This window comes from Erythrolamprus reginae, chromosome Z (assembly GCF_031021105.1).
Source record: "Erythrolamprus reginae isolate rEryReg1 chromosome Z, rEryReg1.hap1, whole genome shotgun sequence".
Taxonomy (NCBI): Eukaryota; Metazoa; Chordata; class Lepidosauria; order Squamata; family Dipsadidae; genus Erythrolamprus; species Erythrolamprus reginae.
In genome coordinates, this window is record NC_091963.1 from 430,246 (window position 1) to 447,860 (window position 17,615).

At 42.5% G+C, this 17,615-nt stretch overlaps 1 protein-coding gene across 1 annotated transcript in view; it reads left to right on the forward strand.

Moving 5' to 3' along the window:
* LOC139153202 (SCO-spondin-like) overlaps window positions 1–17,615 on the forward strand; it is a 104,811-nt gene that overhangs the window by 46,245 nt on the left and 40,951 nt on the right. Inside the window, 16 exon segments of the mRNA XM_070726836.1 lie at window positions 126–348; window positions 1,288–1,429; window positions 2,585–2,902; window positions 3,692–3,838; window positions 5,264–5,437; window positions 7,112–7,276; window positions 7,625–7,804; window positions 8,711–8,833; window positions 8,934–9,063; window positions 10,046–10,171; window positions 10,838–10,929; window positions 11,390–11,569; window positions 12,659–12,823; window positions 13,971–14,223; window positions 15,843–15,889; window positions 16,760–16,918. Coding sequence (XP_070582937.1) covers window positions 126–348; window positions 1,288–1,429; window positions 2,585–2,902; window positions 3,692–3,838; window positions 5,264–5,437; window positions 7,112–7,276; window positions 7,625–7,804; window positions 8,711–8,833; window positions 8,934–9,063; window positions 10,046–10,171; window positions 10,838–10,929; window positions 11,390–11,569; window positions 12,659–12,823; window positions 13,971–14,223; window positions 15,843–15,889; window positions 16,760–16,918 — 2,624 coding nt within the window.

Here is a 17,615-nt window from a genome sequence, read left to right on the forward strand (position 1 = left end):
TCTCATTCTTCCATCCAGGGAAATTCTCCAAGAGAAGACCTCCTCATGGCTGGCCTTTGGGAAGTCTCTCTCTTCTGTACGTTGACCACAACTGAACTTCGAGGGGGTCTTCTGTTTTTTTCCAGGTGGAACGCCACGTCGGGTTGGAGCCCTCTTCATTCTGACCCTGACCCCTACTACCAGGTGGACCTACTCCAACCCTTCTTCATCACAGCAGTGACCACTCAGGGTGGTGGCATCTCAGGGGGGTTTGTCATACAATATCGCCTGCTTTATAGCAACGATGGGGTCCATTTTTTGAACTACACCAAGCCTGGATACGGCGCAGTGACATCCCTAGAGCCTCAGGTATAGCATCTCCTCCTCTTCCCATTCCTTTCCTCCATCCAATTCTTCAACCATTCACCCAACTCTCTATCCATCCAGAGGAAGGAAGGAAGGATAGAAAAAGAAAGGAAGAAAGAAGGGTAGAAGTAGAAAGGAAAAAAATAAAAATATAATAATAATAATAATAATAATAATAATAATAATAATAATAAATGATATAGAAACATAGAAACAAAAGACTGATGGCAGAAAAAGACCTCATGATCCATCTAGTCTGCCCTTATACTATTTTTTGTATTTTATCTTAGGATGGATACATGTTTATCCCAGGCATGTTTAAATTCAGCTACTGTGTATTTACCAACCACAGTATATATATATAAAATAAATTTGAATATTGCAACTAAAAAAACTAAGTAATTTTTTAAAATATAATTTTATTTTATATCAATAATTTTTTGATCATTATTTTATATCAAAGCGCTCCATTTTGAGTCCTCTCCTAAACCTTTTGCTCCTCCGCTGGTTCTATAAGGGAAAAAAGAAAGAAAGAAAGAAAGAAAGAAAGAAAGGGAAGGAAGGGAAGGAAGGAAGGGAAGGAGGGAAGGAAAGGGAAGAAGGAAGGATAGAAAGAGGAAGGAAGGAAGGAAGGATAGAAAGAGAAAAGGAGGAAGGAAGGAAGGAAGGAAAGGGAAAGAAGGAAGAATAGAAAGAGATGAAGGTAGAAAGGAAGGAAGGAAAGAAGGAGGGAAGGAAGGAAAGAAAGAGAAAGGGAGGAAGAAATAATATAATAATATATAATAAAATAATTATATATAAAATAAATCTGAATATTACAACTAAAAAAACTGAAGTAAAAACTTTTGATATAATTTTGTTTTATATTAATAATTTGTTGATCCGAATTTTATATCGAAGCGCCCCATTTTGAGTCCTCTCCAAAACTTTCACCCCTCGCAGGTTCTGGAAGCTAATTCTGATGGCGGCACCCCAAGACGTCAAGAGCTCTACCCGACTCTCCTCACCCGTTTCCTCCGCTTTGTACCCGTGGAGTACCGTCGGAGTATTTCCTTGCGCCTGGAGTTGTTTGGCTGCCCTTGGAGTAAGTTGCGGTGTGGGGAAGGGATGTTGGGAGGAGAGGGGGCTGTAGGTGGTGAAGAAGGTGCGTAGTATCTTGAGAGTAGCGTCTTCGGGACCGTCCACTGATTTTGCAGGATGCGACATTTATTAATTGTATCTGTATGAGCCTGCTTTTCACCCGACTGGAAGAAAGGAAGGAAGGAAGGAAGGAAGGAAGGAAAGAAGGAAGGAAGGGGAAGGATAGAAAAAGAAAAGGAAGAAAGAAAGAAGTAGGAAGAAAGAAAAAAGAAAGAAAGAGGAAGGAAGGAAACACAGAAAGAGAAAGGAGGGAAGGAAGGAAAGGAAGGAAAGAAAGAAATATGAAGGAAGGATAGAAAGAAAATGAAAGAAAGAAAGCAGGAGGAGGGAAGGAAGGAAACATAGAAAGAGAAAAGAAGGAAAGAAGGAAAGAAGGAAGGAAGATGAAGGAAGGAAGGAAGGAAGGAAGAGGAAGGATAGAAAAAGAAAAGAAGGACGGAATAAAGAAGTAGGAAGAAAGAAAAAAGAAAGGATGAAAGAAAGAAAGACACAGGAAGGAAGGATAGAAAGAAAATGAAAGAAAGAAAGAAAGCAGGAGGGAAGGAAGGAAACATAGAAAGAGAAAAGAAGGAAAGAAGGAAGGAAGATGAAGGAAGGAAGGATAGAAAGAGAAAGGAAGGAAGGAAGAAAGAGAAAGGAAGGAAGAAAAGAATAAAGGAAGGAAGGAAGGAAAAGGAGGGAGGGAGAAAGGAAGAAAGGCAAGAAAGAAAGAAAAACGAAAGGAAGGAAGAAAGAAAGAAAAGGAAGGAAGCAAAAGGAAGGAAACAAACATAGAAAGAGAAAAGAAGGAGGGAAGGATAGAAAGAGAAAGGAAGAAAAACAAAAAAGAAGGAAAGGAGAGGAAAGAGAGAAAAAACAAAGGAAGGGAGGAGGGAAGTAAGAAAGAAAGAAAGAAAGAAAGAAAGAAAGAAAGAAAGAAAGAGGAAGGTAAGGTCAGGCAATCACTTTAACCTCTAGGCCCCAGGTTCTCCTCCTCTCCCCTTGTATATATGTTTGTCGAAGTGTAACATATATGTAGTTGTAGTATATTTAATATATATATTTTGATCTAGTATAGACCTCTTTCAAGCTTATTTCCCCTCCCCCCCGCATGACTTAGAGACTGAGCGCGCGGCAGGACGGTTTACATCCCGCGTCCCAGGAACGATCCACATGACTCCCGGTGCAGCCCCCTCTTCCGTCGGTACCTTGCTTCCACCTTTCACCAAACTGGAGACAGCGGCAGTTTCCCGGACCAGTGCAGCACACCCGACGCCTTCTCAGCGGTTCCAGAAAACCACCCCCTTCCCCGCCATTTCCCCGGTGACGCCTGGCATTCACCGATCGACTTCTCAGCCAATTGCGACTCCTGGATCGAGCACAGGGCCCGTTCTTCCGCCCCGCCCTGGAACCCCTGGATGGAAGCCCACCTTGTCAGGTAAGGCAGGTGGGACTGCTAGCTGGGTGGGGAGGGAGAAACATCCCATCGGGAGATTCCGGTTCATATCCCGACTCGCCAACAGAAAGCGACCCTTGGTGGATCCTTGGCTCTAGAGGTAGCAAACTGGCGCTGAGGTAAATCAGAAACTTCCTTCTCCTCTCTGCCCAGATATCAATAGAAGGGACTGACAGGAACCATTGGGTTCTGCTCCTTGTTGGATCCTTGGCCCAAGGGGTAGCGAACTGGCGCTGAGATAAATTAGAAACCTCCTTTTCCCCTCCACTGAGGTAAATTAGAAACCTCCTTCTCCCCTCCACTGAGGTAAATTAGAAACCTCCTCTCCCCTCTGCACAGATATCAATACAAGGGACTAACAGGAGCCCTAGAGTTCTGCCCCTCAGTGGATCCTTGGCCCCAGAAGTAGCAAACTGGTGCTGAGGTAAATTAGAAACCTTCTTCTCCCCTCCGCCCAGATATCAATACAAGGGACTAACAGGAGCCGTTGGGTTCTGCCTCTTGGTGGATCCTTGGCCCCAGAGGTAGCGAATTGGCACTGAGGTAAATTAGAAACCTCCTTCTTCCTTCTGCTGAGGTAAATTAGAAACCTCCTTCTCCCTTCTGCTGAGATAAATTAGAAACCTCCTTCTCCCTTCTGCTGAGGTAAATTAGAAACCTCCTTCTCCCCTCCACCCAGATATCAATACAAGGGACTGACAGGAACTGTTGGGATCAGCCCATCGGTGGATCCCTTGACCCCAAAGCCACTGTTCCGTTTCTCATTGGCAGGAATGACTCTCATGCCTTCTGCTGCCATGGCCCGGTTGCTTTGCCTGCAAGGACAATTCACCTGTGAGAACTTCGGCTGTGTGGATGCCGCTTCCGTCTGTGATGGGGAGCGGGATTGCGCCGATGGCTCGGATGAGGCCCACTGCGGTGAGTTCAAAGGCTGTCCATTTGGGTTCGGCCCAGTCGAGAAGAATGGTGGACTTAGGGTGGACGACGCCATCTTTTTTCACTTATTTTTTTTCTCATCTGCCATCTTGTTTTCATTCTTTTGAATAAAAATGGATATATTTTTTTGGCTGATTTTCACACCGCCCATGCACCCCCTGTCTTGTTTTAATTGTGGGGGAATTGGGATTTGAGGCTGGTTCTGGGAAATGGTGTGCGCCGCCACCTTGTTTCCGTTTTTCAAAAAAGAAACTGGGATTTTTTTTGCTGATTTGGGGGCCGCCACCTTGTTTTTGTTTTTTTTTAAAGATTTTTTTGGGGATTTTGAGCTGATTTTGGCACTGCCCATGTTTTTCCCTGTATTGTTTTAATTTGGGGGGGGGTTGGGATTTAATGCTGATTCTGGCAAATGCGTGGGCTGTCGTCTTGTTTTCTTTCTTTTTTAAAAAAAGAAATTTTGGAATGTGGTGATGGAGAAGGAAGGAGGAGGAAGGAGGAGAAGAGGGGAACGGGGTAAGAGGAGGAGAAGAAAGAGAAGAAGGAGAAGGGGAGTGAGGATAAGCAGGAGGAGGAGATGAAGGAAGAGGATAATGAGGAGATGATAGAGGACAAGAAAGAGAAGATAGATAAGGAGAAGGAGGAAGAGGAGGAGAAGGATAATAATGTGGAGAAGGAGAAGGAAGGAGAAGGAGAAGATAGGTGAGGAGGAGGAGGAGGAGGTGGCTAATGAGAAAAAGAAGAATATAATAGATGTGGGGAAGGAGAGAGAAAAGATAGATAAGGAGGAAAAGAAAAGGGAGAAGGAGAAGGAGGAGATAAAAGATGAGGAGAGACAAGGGGAAGGAGAAGTTAGAGAAGAAGATGAAGAGGAAAGAGGAGATAATAAGTGGAGGAAAAGGAGATGTAGAAGAAGGAGAAGAAGTGGGAAAGAAAAGGAGGAGACAGATAAGAAGGAGGAGAGGAGGAGGGGAGGAGGGAAAAAGAAAACAGATAATGAGAAGGAGGAGAAGGGAATAAGGGGTGAGAAGATGTAGAAGAGAGATGAGGAGGAGAGGAAAAAACATAGAGGAGAAGGAAGAGGATCGCGGGAAGGAGCATAGATGGGGAGAAGGAGAATGAAGGAGAGGAAGAAGAGAGGAAGAGAAGGAGGAGGAGGAGGAGAAAAGGAGGAGAGGAAGAGGAGAAGGAGAAGAGGAGGCGGAGGAGGAGCAGGAGAGGCAGATAAAGAAAAGGAGGAGAGGAAGAAGAAGATAGAGAAGGGGAAGAAAGAGGTGAAGGAGGAGGATCATGAGAAGGAGGAAAGATGGGGATAAGGGAAAAGGAGGAGGAGAAGATAAGTGAAGAGGAGGAGGAGGATGATAATGAGAGGACGAAGAGAAGAATCACCTGATTCTTGTCCTCCCACAGGCGGTCCCATGCCCCCCACGCCCCCCATCGTGGCCCCTCCCCTCCCGACGGGCGCCTCCCCTGGCACATGCTCCTCCAAGCAGTTCTCCTGCCAGAGTGGGGAGTGCCTGAGCCGCGAACGCCGCTGTGACCTGCGCCAGGATTGCCAGGATGGTTCCGATGAAGCCAATTGCGGTAGGTGGGGAGACGGGGGAGGGGGGCAGGATGGGGAAGGGGGGCAGAGAGGAGTGAGGGGTGAGTGGACCCATGCCCATCACCCGGAACCCAAGAAGTGTGTGCTGAAACCTCCTCTTTCTGCTTCTCTTCCTTTTCATCTGGCGTCTCTTGTTCCTTCTCTTCCTTCTACTCTGGCGTCTATTCTTCCTTCTCTTTCTCTTTGTTTGCTTCTCATTCCTGGTCCTCCTCCACCCGTCCTCCTCCTTCTCCTTTCTTTTTCTCCTCCTCCTGCTCCTCCTCTCCTAATTCTTCTTCCCCACCTCCTCCTCCTCCTTCTACCTTCTCCTCCTTCTTTTTCTTCTTTTTCTTCTTGTTCTTATTCTTCCTCCTCCTCTTCCACTTCTTCTTTTTTCCTCCTTCTTCTTCTTTTTCTTCTTCTCCTTCCTCCTCCTCCTCCTTCTTCTTCCTCTTCCTTTTCTTGTTCTTCTTCTTCCTCCTCCTTTCTCCTCCTCCTCCTTCTTGTTCTTCTTCCTCTACCTCTTCTTCCTCTTCTTCTTCTTCCTTTTTCTTCCTCCACCTCCACTTTCTCCTTTTCCTCCTTCTCCTCCACCTTCTCCTCCTCCTTCTTCTTCTTCCTCTTCCTCTTCTTCTTCCTTCATTTTCTTCTCCCTTTTCTTCCTTTCTTCTTCTGCCTCCTCTTTTTCTTCTTCTTCTTCTCCATCTTCTTCCTCCCCCTTCCTCCTCTTTCTTCCTCTTCCTCTTCCTCTTCTTCTTCCTCTTCTTTTTCCTCCTCCTCCTTCTTCTTCCTCTTTCTCTCTTCCTCTTCTTCCTCTTCTTCCTCTTCTTCCTCTTCTTCCTCTTCTTCCTCTTCTTCCTCTTCTTCCTCTTCTTCCTCTTCTTCCTCTTCTTCCTCTTCTTCCTCTTCTTCCTCTTCTTCCTCTTCTTCCTCTTCTTCCTCTTCTTCCTCTTCTTCCTCTTCTTCCTCTTCTTCCTCTTCTTCCTCTTCTTCCTCTTCTTCCTCTTCTTCCTCTTCTTCCTCTTCTTCCTCTTCTTCCTCTTCTTCCTCTTCTTCCTCTTCTTCCTCTTCTTCCTCTTCTTCCTCTTCTTCCTCTTCTTTTTCCTCCTCCTCCATCTTCCTCCTCCTCCTCCTCCTCCCCCTTCTTGTTCTTGTTTTTCTTCTCCTTCTTCTTCTCCTTCCTCCTCCTCCTTGTTGTTTTTGTTCTTCTTGTTGTTGTTCTTCTTCTTCCTCCCCCTTCCTCTTCCTCTTCTTCTTCCTCCACTTCCTCCTCCTCCTTCCACCTCCTTCTACCTCCTCCTCCTTCTTGTTCTTCTTCCTCTTCTTCTCCTTCCTCCTCCTCCTTCTTGTTCTTGTTCTTCTTGTTCTTGTTGTCGTTGTTGTTCTTCTCCTCCTCCTCCGTCTTCTTCTTCCTCTTCCTCTTCTTCTTCCTCCACGTCCTCTTCCTCCTTTTTGTTCTTCTTGTTCTTGTTCTTCTGGTTGTTGTTGTTCTTCTCCTCCTCCTTATCCTCCTCCTCTTTTCGCCTCCCCCTCCTTCCTCCCCCTGCTTCTTGTTCTTCTTCTCCCTCCTCTTCCTCTTCTTCTTTTTCTGCTCCTCCTTTTTCCTCCCCCCTCTTCTCCTTCTTCCTCCTCCTCCTCTTGCTCTTCCTCCTCCACTCCCATCACCCCCACCACAGTGGACTGCATCCTGTCCCCCTGGAGCTCCTGGAGCGAGTGCAGCCGTTCCTGCGGGCTGGGAGTAACCTTCCGCCGACGTGACCTGCTCCGCAATGCTCTCCTGGGAGGACGTTGTGACCGGGATGAATTTGATAGCCGCTCCTGCTTCCTCCGAGCCTGTCCAGGTAGGGCTTTTTTTCTTTGACCCTTGTAACATTTGTGACCTTCATAACCTTTTTAACCTTTCTGACCTTTGTGACCTTTGTAACCCTCGTAACCTTCATGACCTTTCTGACATTTGTGACCTTTGCAAACTTCATAACCTTTGTGACCTTTGTGACCTTCATGACCTTCATAACCTTTCTGACCTTTGTGACCTTCATAACCTTTGTGACCTTTGCCCTTGACGACCTGCACAATCAAAGGTTATGAACGCCCCAAGGCTTTGTACCTTCGCCACGGAAATGCGTAAGGCGTCGGGATTCCCTTGCCCATCTTCACCCGGGTTACTCTTCCCCCCACTTTTAAACCAGTGAATGGAGCCTGGGCCTCCTGGGGTGAATGGTCGGACTGCGATGCCGAGTGCCGGGGCGGTGTCCGGAGTCGAACCCGCGCCTGTGTGGATCCACCGCCTAAAAACGGTGGGCAGCCATGTCCGGGAGACACTGTCCAGATGGAAACCTGCAACCAACAGCCCTGCGGAGATGCCCGGGGTGAGCTGGGTGGGGGCCTGGGATGGGGGCGTGGTTTCCATCGGGATCCGGGACCCTCATTCCAGAGAAACGCACTCTGCATGGGCCCAGGGGCTGCTTTTCGAACCCTGAACCTCACTGACGTTTAGTGATCTTGGCTGCCTTGGGGAGGGTCTGACCACTTCTAAGTTATTATTAATTTATAAATTTATAAATTTTGTATGTATGTATGTACACACACACACACACATATGTACGTACGTAGGTACGTACGTACGTACGTACGTACGTATGTATGTATGTATGTATGTATGTATGTATGTATATATACATAGGTTGGGGATGGGAAAAATCATGTTGAGAGTTGATTTGCAGCTCTGGGCCAATCAGGTCACATTTCAATAATGGGATCAGCATTAGCATGCTCGCATTCTACCTTTTCCCTTATTTGGGAATACAAGGAAATGCAATGTAACAATACCATTGTATTGTTAATCTTAACACCCCTTCTGATATTGCATTGAAATAACATCCAATTGTTCGACAATCCTCGGGGAGGGGTGGCATAGAAATAATGATAACAATAACGATGGTGATGGTGGTGGTAGTGGTGGTGGTGATGGTAATAATGATGAGGATGATGATAATTATGATAATGATAAAGATAATGATAATAATGATGATGACGATAATGATATGATGATGATGATTATGATGGTGATGGTGATAATGATAATGACGATAATGTTAACAACAACAATAATAATAATAATAATGATGATAATGATGGTGATAATAGTAATAGTAATAGTACATAATTTTACAACGTTTGACATCTGGGAAAAATGCTTTTGTTCATCCTCCTGGTTATATTATATCCTCTCTTTTTCGGGGGGGCCTCATCTCGTCTTTCCTTTCGTCCCCCAGACTGTGGCCCTGATATGGTCTTCGTCCAAGCCGAGCACTGCGCCCGTGGCCTGGTGGACCCTTGCCCACAGACGTGCCACCAGCTGAGCGCCTGGCGGCCCTGCCTGAGTCACTGCGTAGAGGGTGAGCGGCAGGCGATTTTGGGGGCCGCGTGGGTGGGGTGCCCTGTCTTCCTTGTGGGGTTGATAACCTCCCTCCGTCGACTTCGGTGTCTGCCCCCCAGGTTGCCGTTGCCCGCCGGGGCTCTTCCTCCAAGATGGCGGCTGCGTGAATGTGAGCCAGTGTCATTGCTTCTTCGACGGCGAGCAGCGCCAGCCTGGCAAGATCTTCCTGCGGGGTAACTGCAGTCAGTGGTGAGAGAGTGGGGCGCATCCCTTTTATTGGTTGGTTGGTTGATTTGGACGGTTGGTTGGTTGGATGATTGGTTGGTTGGTTGGTTGGTTGGTTGGTTGGTTGGTTGGATGATTGGTTGTTTGGTTGGTTGATTGGTTGATTAGTTGATTGGTTGATTGGTTGGGTGGTTAGTTGATTGGCTGGTTGGTTGATTGGTTGGTTGGTTGGATGACTGGTTGTTTGGTTGTTTGATTGGTTGTTTGATTGATTGGTTGCTTGGTTGGTTGCTTGGTTGAGTGGTTAGTTGATTGATTGATTGGTTGGTTGGTTGATTATTTGGCTGATTGGTTTATTTATTTGTTTGTTTGTTTATTTATTTGTTGGTTGTTTGGTTGATTAGTCGATTGGACAATTGGTCAATTAGTTGATTGGTTGATTTATTTGTTTGTTTGTTTATTTATTATTTATTTATTGCTTGATTGATTGATTGGTTAGTTGGTTTATTAGTTGGTTAATTGGTTTATTTACATATTTGTTTATTGGTTGGTTGATTGGTTTATTTATTTTTTTGTTTATTTGGCTGATTGATTGGTTGATTGGTTGAATGTTTTTTAAATTACATTTTGTAAGCCGCCCCGAGTCTTCAGAGACTGGAGGGGATGATGGAGGCAGCATACCAATCCAATTAGTAAATCAATAAGATAATAAATAAATAGTAAACGTATGGTTGTAACAGGTGGGAGAAATGGTCACGAGTCAAATTTTTTTCATAATAATAATAATAATAATAATAATAATAATAATAATAATAATAATTATTATTATTATTATTATTATTATTATTAATTAGATTTGTATGCCACCCCTCTCCGTACACTCGGGGCGGCTCACAGCAATAATAAAAACAATGGCATTCCTCACAACAGCCGTGAAGGGGAAACTGTCGTGAGGGGAAGCCTCAACGTTTTTCGCGATCTCCTCCCCACCCCACCCCACCCCCAGCGTGTGCCTGGACGGTGCCGTCACCTGCGACACTATGGCCTGTCCCGTCAAGTGCGGCTGGTCGGCTTGGTCGCCGTGGACGTCCTGCAGTCGGAGTTGCGGAGTCGGGATGCGGCAAAGGTTCCGGTAAGAAAGTGAAGGGCTGGGCGGGGTCGTTCGAGGTTATGAGAGCATATTGGTGGAGGGGGGAGGAATCATCCGATCAAAGACAGTGCAGAATTGGGCATTGGTTATCTACCTACCTATCCATCCATCCATCCATCCATCCATCCCTCCCTCCCTCCCTCCCTCCCTCCCTCTCTCTCTCTCTCTCTCTCTCTCTCTATCTATATCCTTCATCTATCATCTATAATTCTCTCTCTATCTTTCTATCATCTATCCATCATCTACCCACCCACCCACCCACACACACACCCATCTATCCATCCATCCTTCTATCATCTATCTATCTATCTATCTATCTATCTATCTATCTATATCTTCCATCTATCATCTATCATTCTCTCTCTATCTTTCTATCATCTGTCCATCATCTATCAACCCATCCATCATCTATCTATCTGTATCTTCCATTCTCACTCTATCTTTCTATCATCTATCCATCATCTACCCATCCATCCATCCATCCATCTATCTATTTATATCTTCCATCTATCCATCTTTCTATCATCTGTCCATCATCTATCTACTTATCCATCCATCTTTCCGTCCATCCATCCATCTGAAAAATGAAGGGAAAAACCAAAAGTGACTTTCAAAGTTCCCCAAAGTTTTCCTCTTTCTTGTCTTCAGATCCCCCTCCAACCCAGCGGCAGCCAACGGGGGCGCCCCGTGCCAAGGAGATGCCCAGGAGGTGCGCGAATGCCATACAATCTGCGCTCCAGGTAAGAATAACAGCGGGAAAGGCAAAGGATGGTGGGAAATGGGGTGTGGAGATTCAATGTTGTTATAGTTCCAGGCAGTATAAAGAAAAAAGGATTGTGGGAAATGGGATGTGGAAATTCAACGTTGTTATACTTCCAGACAGAATAAAGGCAAAGAATCGAGGGAAATAGGGGTGTGGCGATTCACCTTTGTTATACCTCCAGGCAATGATTCTCCACACTCTGTTTCATATCATCCTCTGTATTTATATCTTTCCGTATGGCTGGATTCAACCGTACATAACGGCGATAATTGAATCCTGCTGACGTGCGGCGACTTGCCTGCATAGCCTGTCCGACAGGATGCAAACTCTGATGCTGCTCGTGAAATTTTGTGGGCATGTCTTATTTTGCGGGCGTGACTCGAGGTCAGTTGGGCATGGCTTCATTTTTTTCACTGTCCCCACTTCCCTCCTGGCAGAAATGGCATCGCTCTGGAGCGAATGGACCCCATGGTCTCCATGTTCCAAGACCTGCTTCTACGCGCCGGATCTGGTCGGTGCACGCAAACGATTCCGCCATTGCAATGGCACCGCGCAGGTTGCGGGCTGCGATGGCGAGACGGTGCAGGAGGAGGAGTGTGACACGCCCCCCTGTCCGGGTGAGTAACCGAAGAGATGCTGGCAGGCAAGCATTCCACTTACCGGTGGCTACTGGGATCGTCGCAGGCGCCCGTCAGCGTGAGATTTTCGTACTTGGACATCAGCAAAGTATCTTGGGGAAAAGGATTGGGGGAAACGGGGTGCTGAGACTCAATGTTGTTATACTTCCAGGCAGTATAAAGGCAAAGAATTGTGGGAAAACAGGTATGGAGATTAAACCTTGTTATATCTCTATGCAGTATAAAGGCAAAGGATTTGCTTGTGGACAAGATTTTTGCCGATTTTCAGCCATTTCGTCTGCTGATTTTCAGTGAAATCTCTCGGGCGCAAGATTTCGTTGATAATCAGCAGAAGAAATGGCCGAAAATCGGCGAAATCTTGTCCGCAAGACTGTCCTTGGGTGAGATTTTACTTACTGTGCATGTGCAAAAGATGAATCTCGTGCGTGTTCACTTTGCCGCATGCGCAAGCAGGTGAAATCTTACGTGAGGATGCTCTTGTGGATGAGATTTTTGCTGATTTTCGGCAATTTCTTTGCTACTGCGCATGTGCAGAAGCGAAAAAAGCCGAAAATTGGCAAAATCTCACACATGAGATTGTTGTCACTTGAGGTTTCGCTTGCTGTGCATGCGTAATAGCGGAATCTCATGTGTGGAGGCTCTTGTGGAGAAGATTTTTGTTGATTTCTGGTGATTTCAAGAAACTGCCGAAAATTGGCGAGATCTCGTGCACAAAGCTTGATTGAAGCTTAATTCAGGTTTAGCTTTGATTTTCATACCATAAATTAAGCTCAAGCTAAATTGAAGATGAACTTTGATTTTCATCCAATATATTAAGCTCAACTTTGATCGATGCCTAATTCAGGCCTAGATTGATAAATTAAGATCAGCTTTGATCGAAGCTTCATTCAGGTTTAACTTTGATTTTCCTATCATTAAATTAAGCTCAGCTTTGATTCAAGTTGATTTTCATCTGATAAATTAAGATAAACTTAATCTTTTATGAGGTAAAAATTTTATGAGGTAAAAGTTAAAGCTAGGAGGGCTAGGCCTTTCAATCACTTCCCTTTCCACAACATCTCCCTGCAGTGGAAGGGATTTGGACTCCTTGGTCGGCCTGGTCTCCCTGTTCGGCGCCCTGCGACTCCGGGATTCAAACTCGTAACCGAACCTGCTCCAAGCCTTTCTATGGGGGCGCGGGATGCTCTGGCCCCCTGATCCAGACGCGGGATTGCAACACGCAGCCCTGCCAAGGTATGGGTTTTAGATTTTGATTTAATTTTGATATCAAATTGAATTTTTAGAGTGCGTTTCATTTTTTAATTTTCATTTTTAAATTTAATTTAATGTATTTACAATATTTACATGACGTAATGGAACATAACAAAATTTAATTAATTTAATTAATGAAATGTAACTTAACTTAATTTTTAAATTATTTTGTTTTCTTTTTTATTGTTATTATTTTGTTTTATAGCATTTTATTTATTTTTTTAAATCATTTTATTTTATTTCTTGTTTCGTATTTCTTTAATGTTTTATGGCTTATAATTTATATAATTTATATTTATTTTATATTTTATATATTATTTTATATTTTATATTTTATAGTCTATATTATTTTATATTTTATATTATTTTATATTTTATATTTATTTTATATTTTTATATTTATCATATTTTATATTATTTTTCATTTTTCATTTTATTATTTTATTTCATTATATTATATTATACATTTTATATCTTATATTTTATTTTATTTTAAACTACATATTTTGTATTTCTTTTATGTTTTCTGTTTTTTTGGTTTGTGGTTTAGGATTTAGGGTTATTTTATTTCTTGTTTCTTATTATTTCATATTATTTCTTATTTCTTTCTTATATTTTTTATTTTTTATATTATTTTAAATATTTATTATATTTTATATTATTTTATATTTTATATATTATATTTTATATAATATATTTTATATTTTATATGTTATATTATTTTTAATTCTTAATTTTACTGTTTTATTTCATTATATTATATTACAGTATATTATATACTATACTTTATATTTTTAATTTTATAGCATTTATTTTATTTTTATATTATATTTCTTTAATGGTTTATGGTTTACGCTCTTGGAGACAAGATTTTGGCTGATTTTTGGCGATCTCTTCATTTCCGCCGAAGGAAAAAATAACGCCGAAAATTGGCAAAATCTCGTGCAAGCGCCAAAGCAAAATGTGTGGAGATTCAACATTGTTACACTTCTGGGCAGTATAAAGGCAAAGGATTGTGGGAAATGGGGTGTGGAGATTCAACGTTGTTCTACTTCCAGGCTGTATAAAGGCAAAGGATTGTGGGAAATGGGGTGTGGAGATTCAACGTTGTTCTACTTCCGCCCCCCAGCGCAGTGCCCGCCAAACATGGTATACCGGACGGCGGAGGAGTGCCAGAGGGAGGGGGGTGCGTGCCCACGACTCTGTCTTGACCGGAACACGGACATCGAGTGCGCCTCTCCATGCCAGGATGGCTGCCACTGCACCGAGGATCTCTTCCTCCATGACGGATCCTGTGTGGTGATCAGCCGGTGTCCGTGTTATTACCAGGGGGAGATTTACTCTCCGGGCAGCAGCACCCGCCGAGATTCCTGCAACAACTGGTAGGCGATTGGTCAAAAGTGCCTCTTTCTTTCTTTCTTTCTTTCTTTCTTTCTTTCTTTCCTTTCATCCTTTTTACTCTTCTACTTGCCTTCCTTCTTTCTTTCCTTCCTTTGTTCCTCCCTTCCTTCCTTCCTTTCATTATTATTATTAATAGTATTAATATTATTATCATTATTATTATTATTATTTCCTTCTTTCCTTCTTTCTTAGTTTCCTTCTTTACTTTCTTTCTTTTTTCATTCCATCCCTTTTACTTCTTTCTTTCCTTCCTTCCTTTCTTTATTTTTTCTTCCTTTGGTTCCTTCCTTCCTTTCTTTATTTTTCCTTTTTTTGTTTCTTCCTTCCTTTCATTGTTCTTATTTTCCTTCCTTCCTTTTTCCTCTTTTTCCTTCCTTTCTTCTTTCTTTCTTTCCTTCTTTCTCTCCTTCTTTCCTTCCTTCCTTCTTTCTTTCTTTCTTTCCTTCTTTCTTTTTTCCTCCCTTCCTTGTTCTTTGTTTCCTTCCTTCCTTTCTTTCCTTCCATCCTTTTTACTCTTCTTCTTACCTTCCTTTCTTTCATTCCTTTGGTTCCTTCCTTCCTTCTTTCTTAGTTTCCTTCCTTCCTTCCTTCCTTTCTTGGGTGTGTAGTTTCAATAAATAAATAAATATTAAATAAAGAATCATCAATACAATAATAAACATTAAATAAATAATAATCAATAAAATAATAAATATTAAATAAATAACAGCAAATAAAATAATAAAACAAGATTAACTTTAGAATGAAAAAGTTAATAAAACAAAGTTAATAACACAAGCAAAGGATCGTGGGAAATGGGATGTGGAGTTTCAGTGGATAAATAAATAAATAATAAATAAATAATAATAAATAAATAAAATAATAAACATTAAATAAACAATAATCAATAAAATAATCAATATTAAATAAATAATAATCAAAAATAATAGAACACAATTAACTTTAGAATAAAACAGTTAATAAAACAGTTAATAACATTAACAAAACAAAGCTAATGGTAACATTATTATTACAGTAAATTAGTACAGTAAAATTGTTACATTATCAATTTTTTTGAAATTACATTAGGAATAAATAAATAATAATCAATAAAATAATAAAAATTAAATAAATGATAATCAATAAAATAATAAATATTAAATAAATAACAAATGAAATCATAAAACATGATTAACTAATAAAGTTAATACAACAAAGTTCATAAAATGAAGGCAAAGGATCAGAGGAAATGGGGTGTGAAGCTTCAATAAATAAATAAATAAATGTTAAATAAATAACCATCAATAAAGCAATAAACATTAAATAAACAATAATCAATTAAATAATCAATATAAATAAGTAACGATAAATAAAATTGGGTGTGGGGCTTCAATAAATAAATAAATAAATGTATTATTATTAATAATAATAATATAAATAAATAAATGTATTATTACTAAAATGATAACACCTCATTAACTTCAGAATGAAACAGTTAATAAAATAAGTTAATAATGTTCCTAAGACGAAGGCAAAGGATCGTGGGGGATTGGGTGTGGCGCGTCAATTGTCGTTCGACAGAAGAGGAATCAATTCCAATGATTGTTTTTTTCCATTCTAGCACCTGCCAGGAGGGGGCGATGGTGTGCGGCACGGAACCATGTCCAGGTAATTTTTTTAATTTAGGGGGCGAGGTTTGGGGAGTCGTGACCTTTCTGACACAAGGATCCTCCACACCCCCATCCACACACTAATCCCTTGATTGCCGGTCAAGAAATTTCGACACGGGTTTTGAAACCAGGGGTGATGGGGGATTATGGGAGTTGGAGTCCTCCGCTCTTAAAGCCGGCTGGGGGATTATGGGAGTGGAAGTCCAGGGATGGATGCCAGCTAGGGGATTATGGGAATTGAAGTCCAGGAACGGATGCCGTCTGAGGGATTATGGGAGTGGAAATCCAGAAACGGATGTGAGCTGGGGGATTATGGGAGTGGAAGTCCAGGAACAGATGCCGGCTGGGGGATTATGGGAGTGGAAGTCCAGTAACGGATGCCAGCTAGGGGATTATGGGAGTGGAAATCCAGGAACGGGTGCCGGCTGGGGGATTATGGGAGTGGGAGTCCTCCCCTCTTAAAGCATGCCGAGTGGGTGGAGTGATGGGCATCAGAGTCTAATTTTGAGCACTCATGCTAAGTAAGTGATCTACTATGGAATGTGTAACTTTTTACTAACTTTACTATGGAATGTGTAACTTTACTAACTTTACTTTACTAAGGAATGTGTAACTTTACTAACTTTACTTTCCTATGGAATGTGTAACTTTACTAACTTTACTTTCCTATGGAATGTGTAACTTTACTAACTTTACTTTCCTGGAATGTGTAACTTTTTACTAACTTTACTTTACTATGGAATGCATAACTTTGCTTACTTTACTTTACTATGGAATGTGAAAATCACCTGGCAGATTGACAGGTAAATTCCAGCTCTATTTCTACTCTCTCCCAACCCCATCCCCTCCCTCCCCTCCCCCAATGCAGGCAGTTGTAGCTGGACCCCCTGGTCCATTTGGACCTCCTGCAGCCGGACTTGCAATGTAGGTACTCGGCGGAGGTACCGTTCAGACACCGGGACAGAAGGAGGGGACTGTGAGGGATCCAAGGTGGAGGTGGAATTCTGCAGCCTGCAGGCCTGCCCAGGTGAGAGAAAGAGAGAGATAGAAAGAGGGAGAGAGAGAGAGAAAGGGAGAGAAAGAGAGAGATAGAAAGAAAGAGAGATAAAGAGAGAGAGAGATAGAATGAGGGAGAGAAAGAGAGAGATAGAAAGAGAGAAAGAGAGAGAAAGAGAGAGAAAGAGAGAGAGAAAGAGAGGGAGAGAAAGAGAGAGAGAAAGAGATAGAAAGAGAGAGAGATAGAGAGAGAGAGATAGAAAGAGAGAGAGAGAGAGAGAAAGAGAGAGAGAGAAAGAGGGATAGAAAGAGAGAGAGAGAGAGACAGAGAAAGAGAGAGAGAGAAAGAGAGAGAAAGAAAGAAAGAGAGAGAGAGAGAGAGAAAGGGAGAAAAAGGGAGAGAGAGAGAGAGAGAGACCTCGGAGACCCTTACAGAACCCCCCAAAATACAGTTCAGTGGGAAGGGAAGCACCCCAGCCCAGCCAAAAGACATTTTAGCTGCAATATGCATAAAAATGCAGAGTGCAAGGCTAAGCTATATAGAAGCTAATAGACCCTACCCCTACCTCTAACTCCCTCTTGTGGCTGTTTGCAACACCTGCAACCAATATACAGTGGTACCTCTACCATTCCTAGAGAGGCCCCACGGAGGCTTCTCGTCTTTTCCAGCACTGTTTTCTCCCAGGAGATTCCTAGATAGGACCCATGGAGGTTTCTCCCCAATGTTT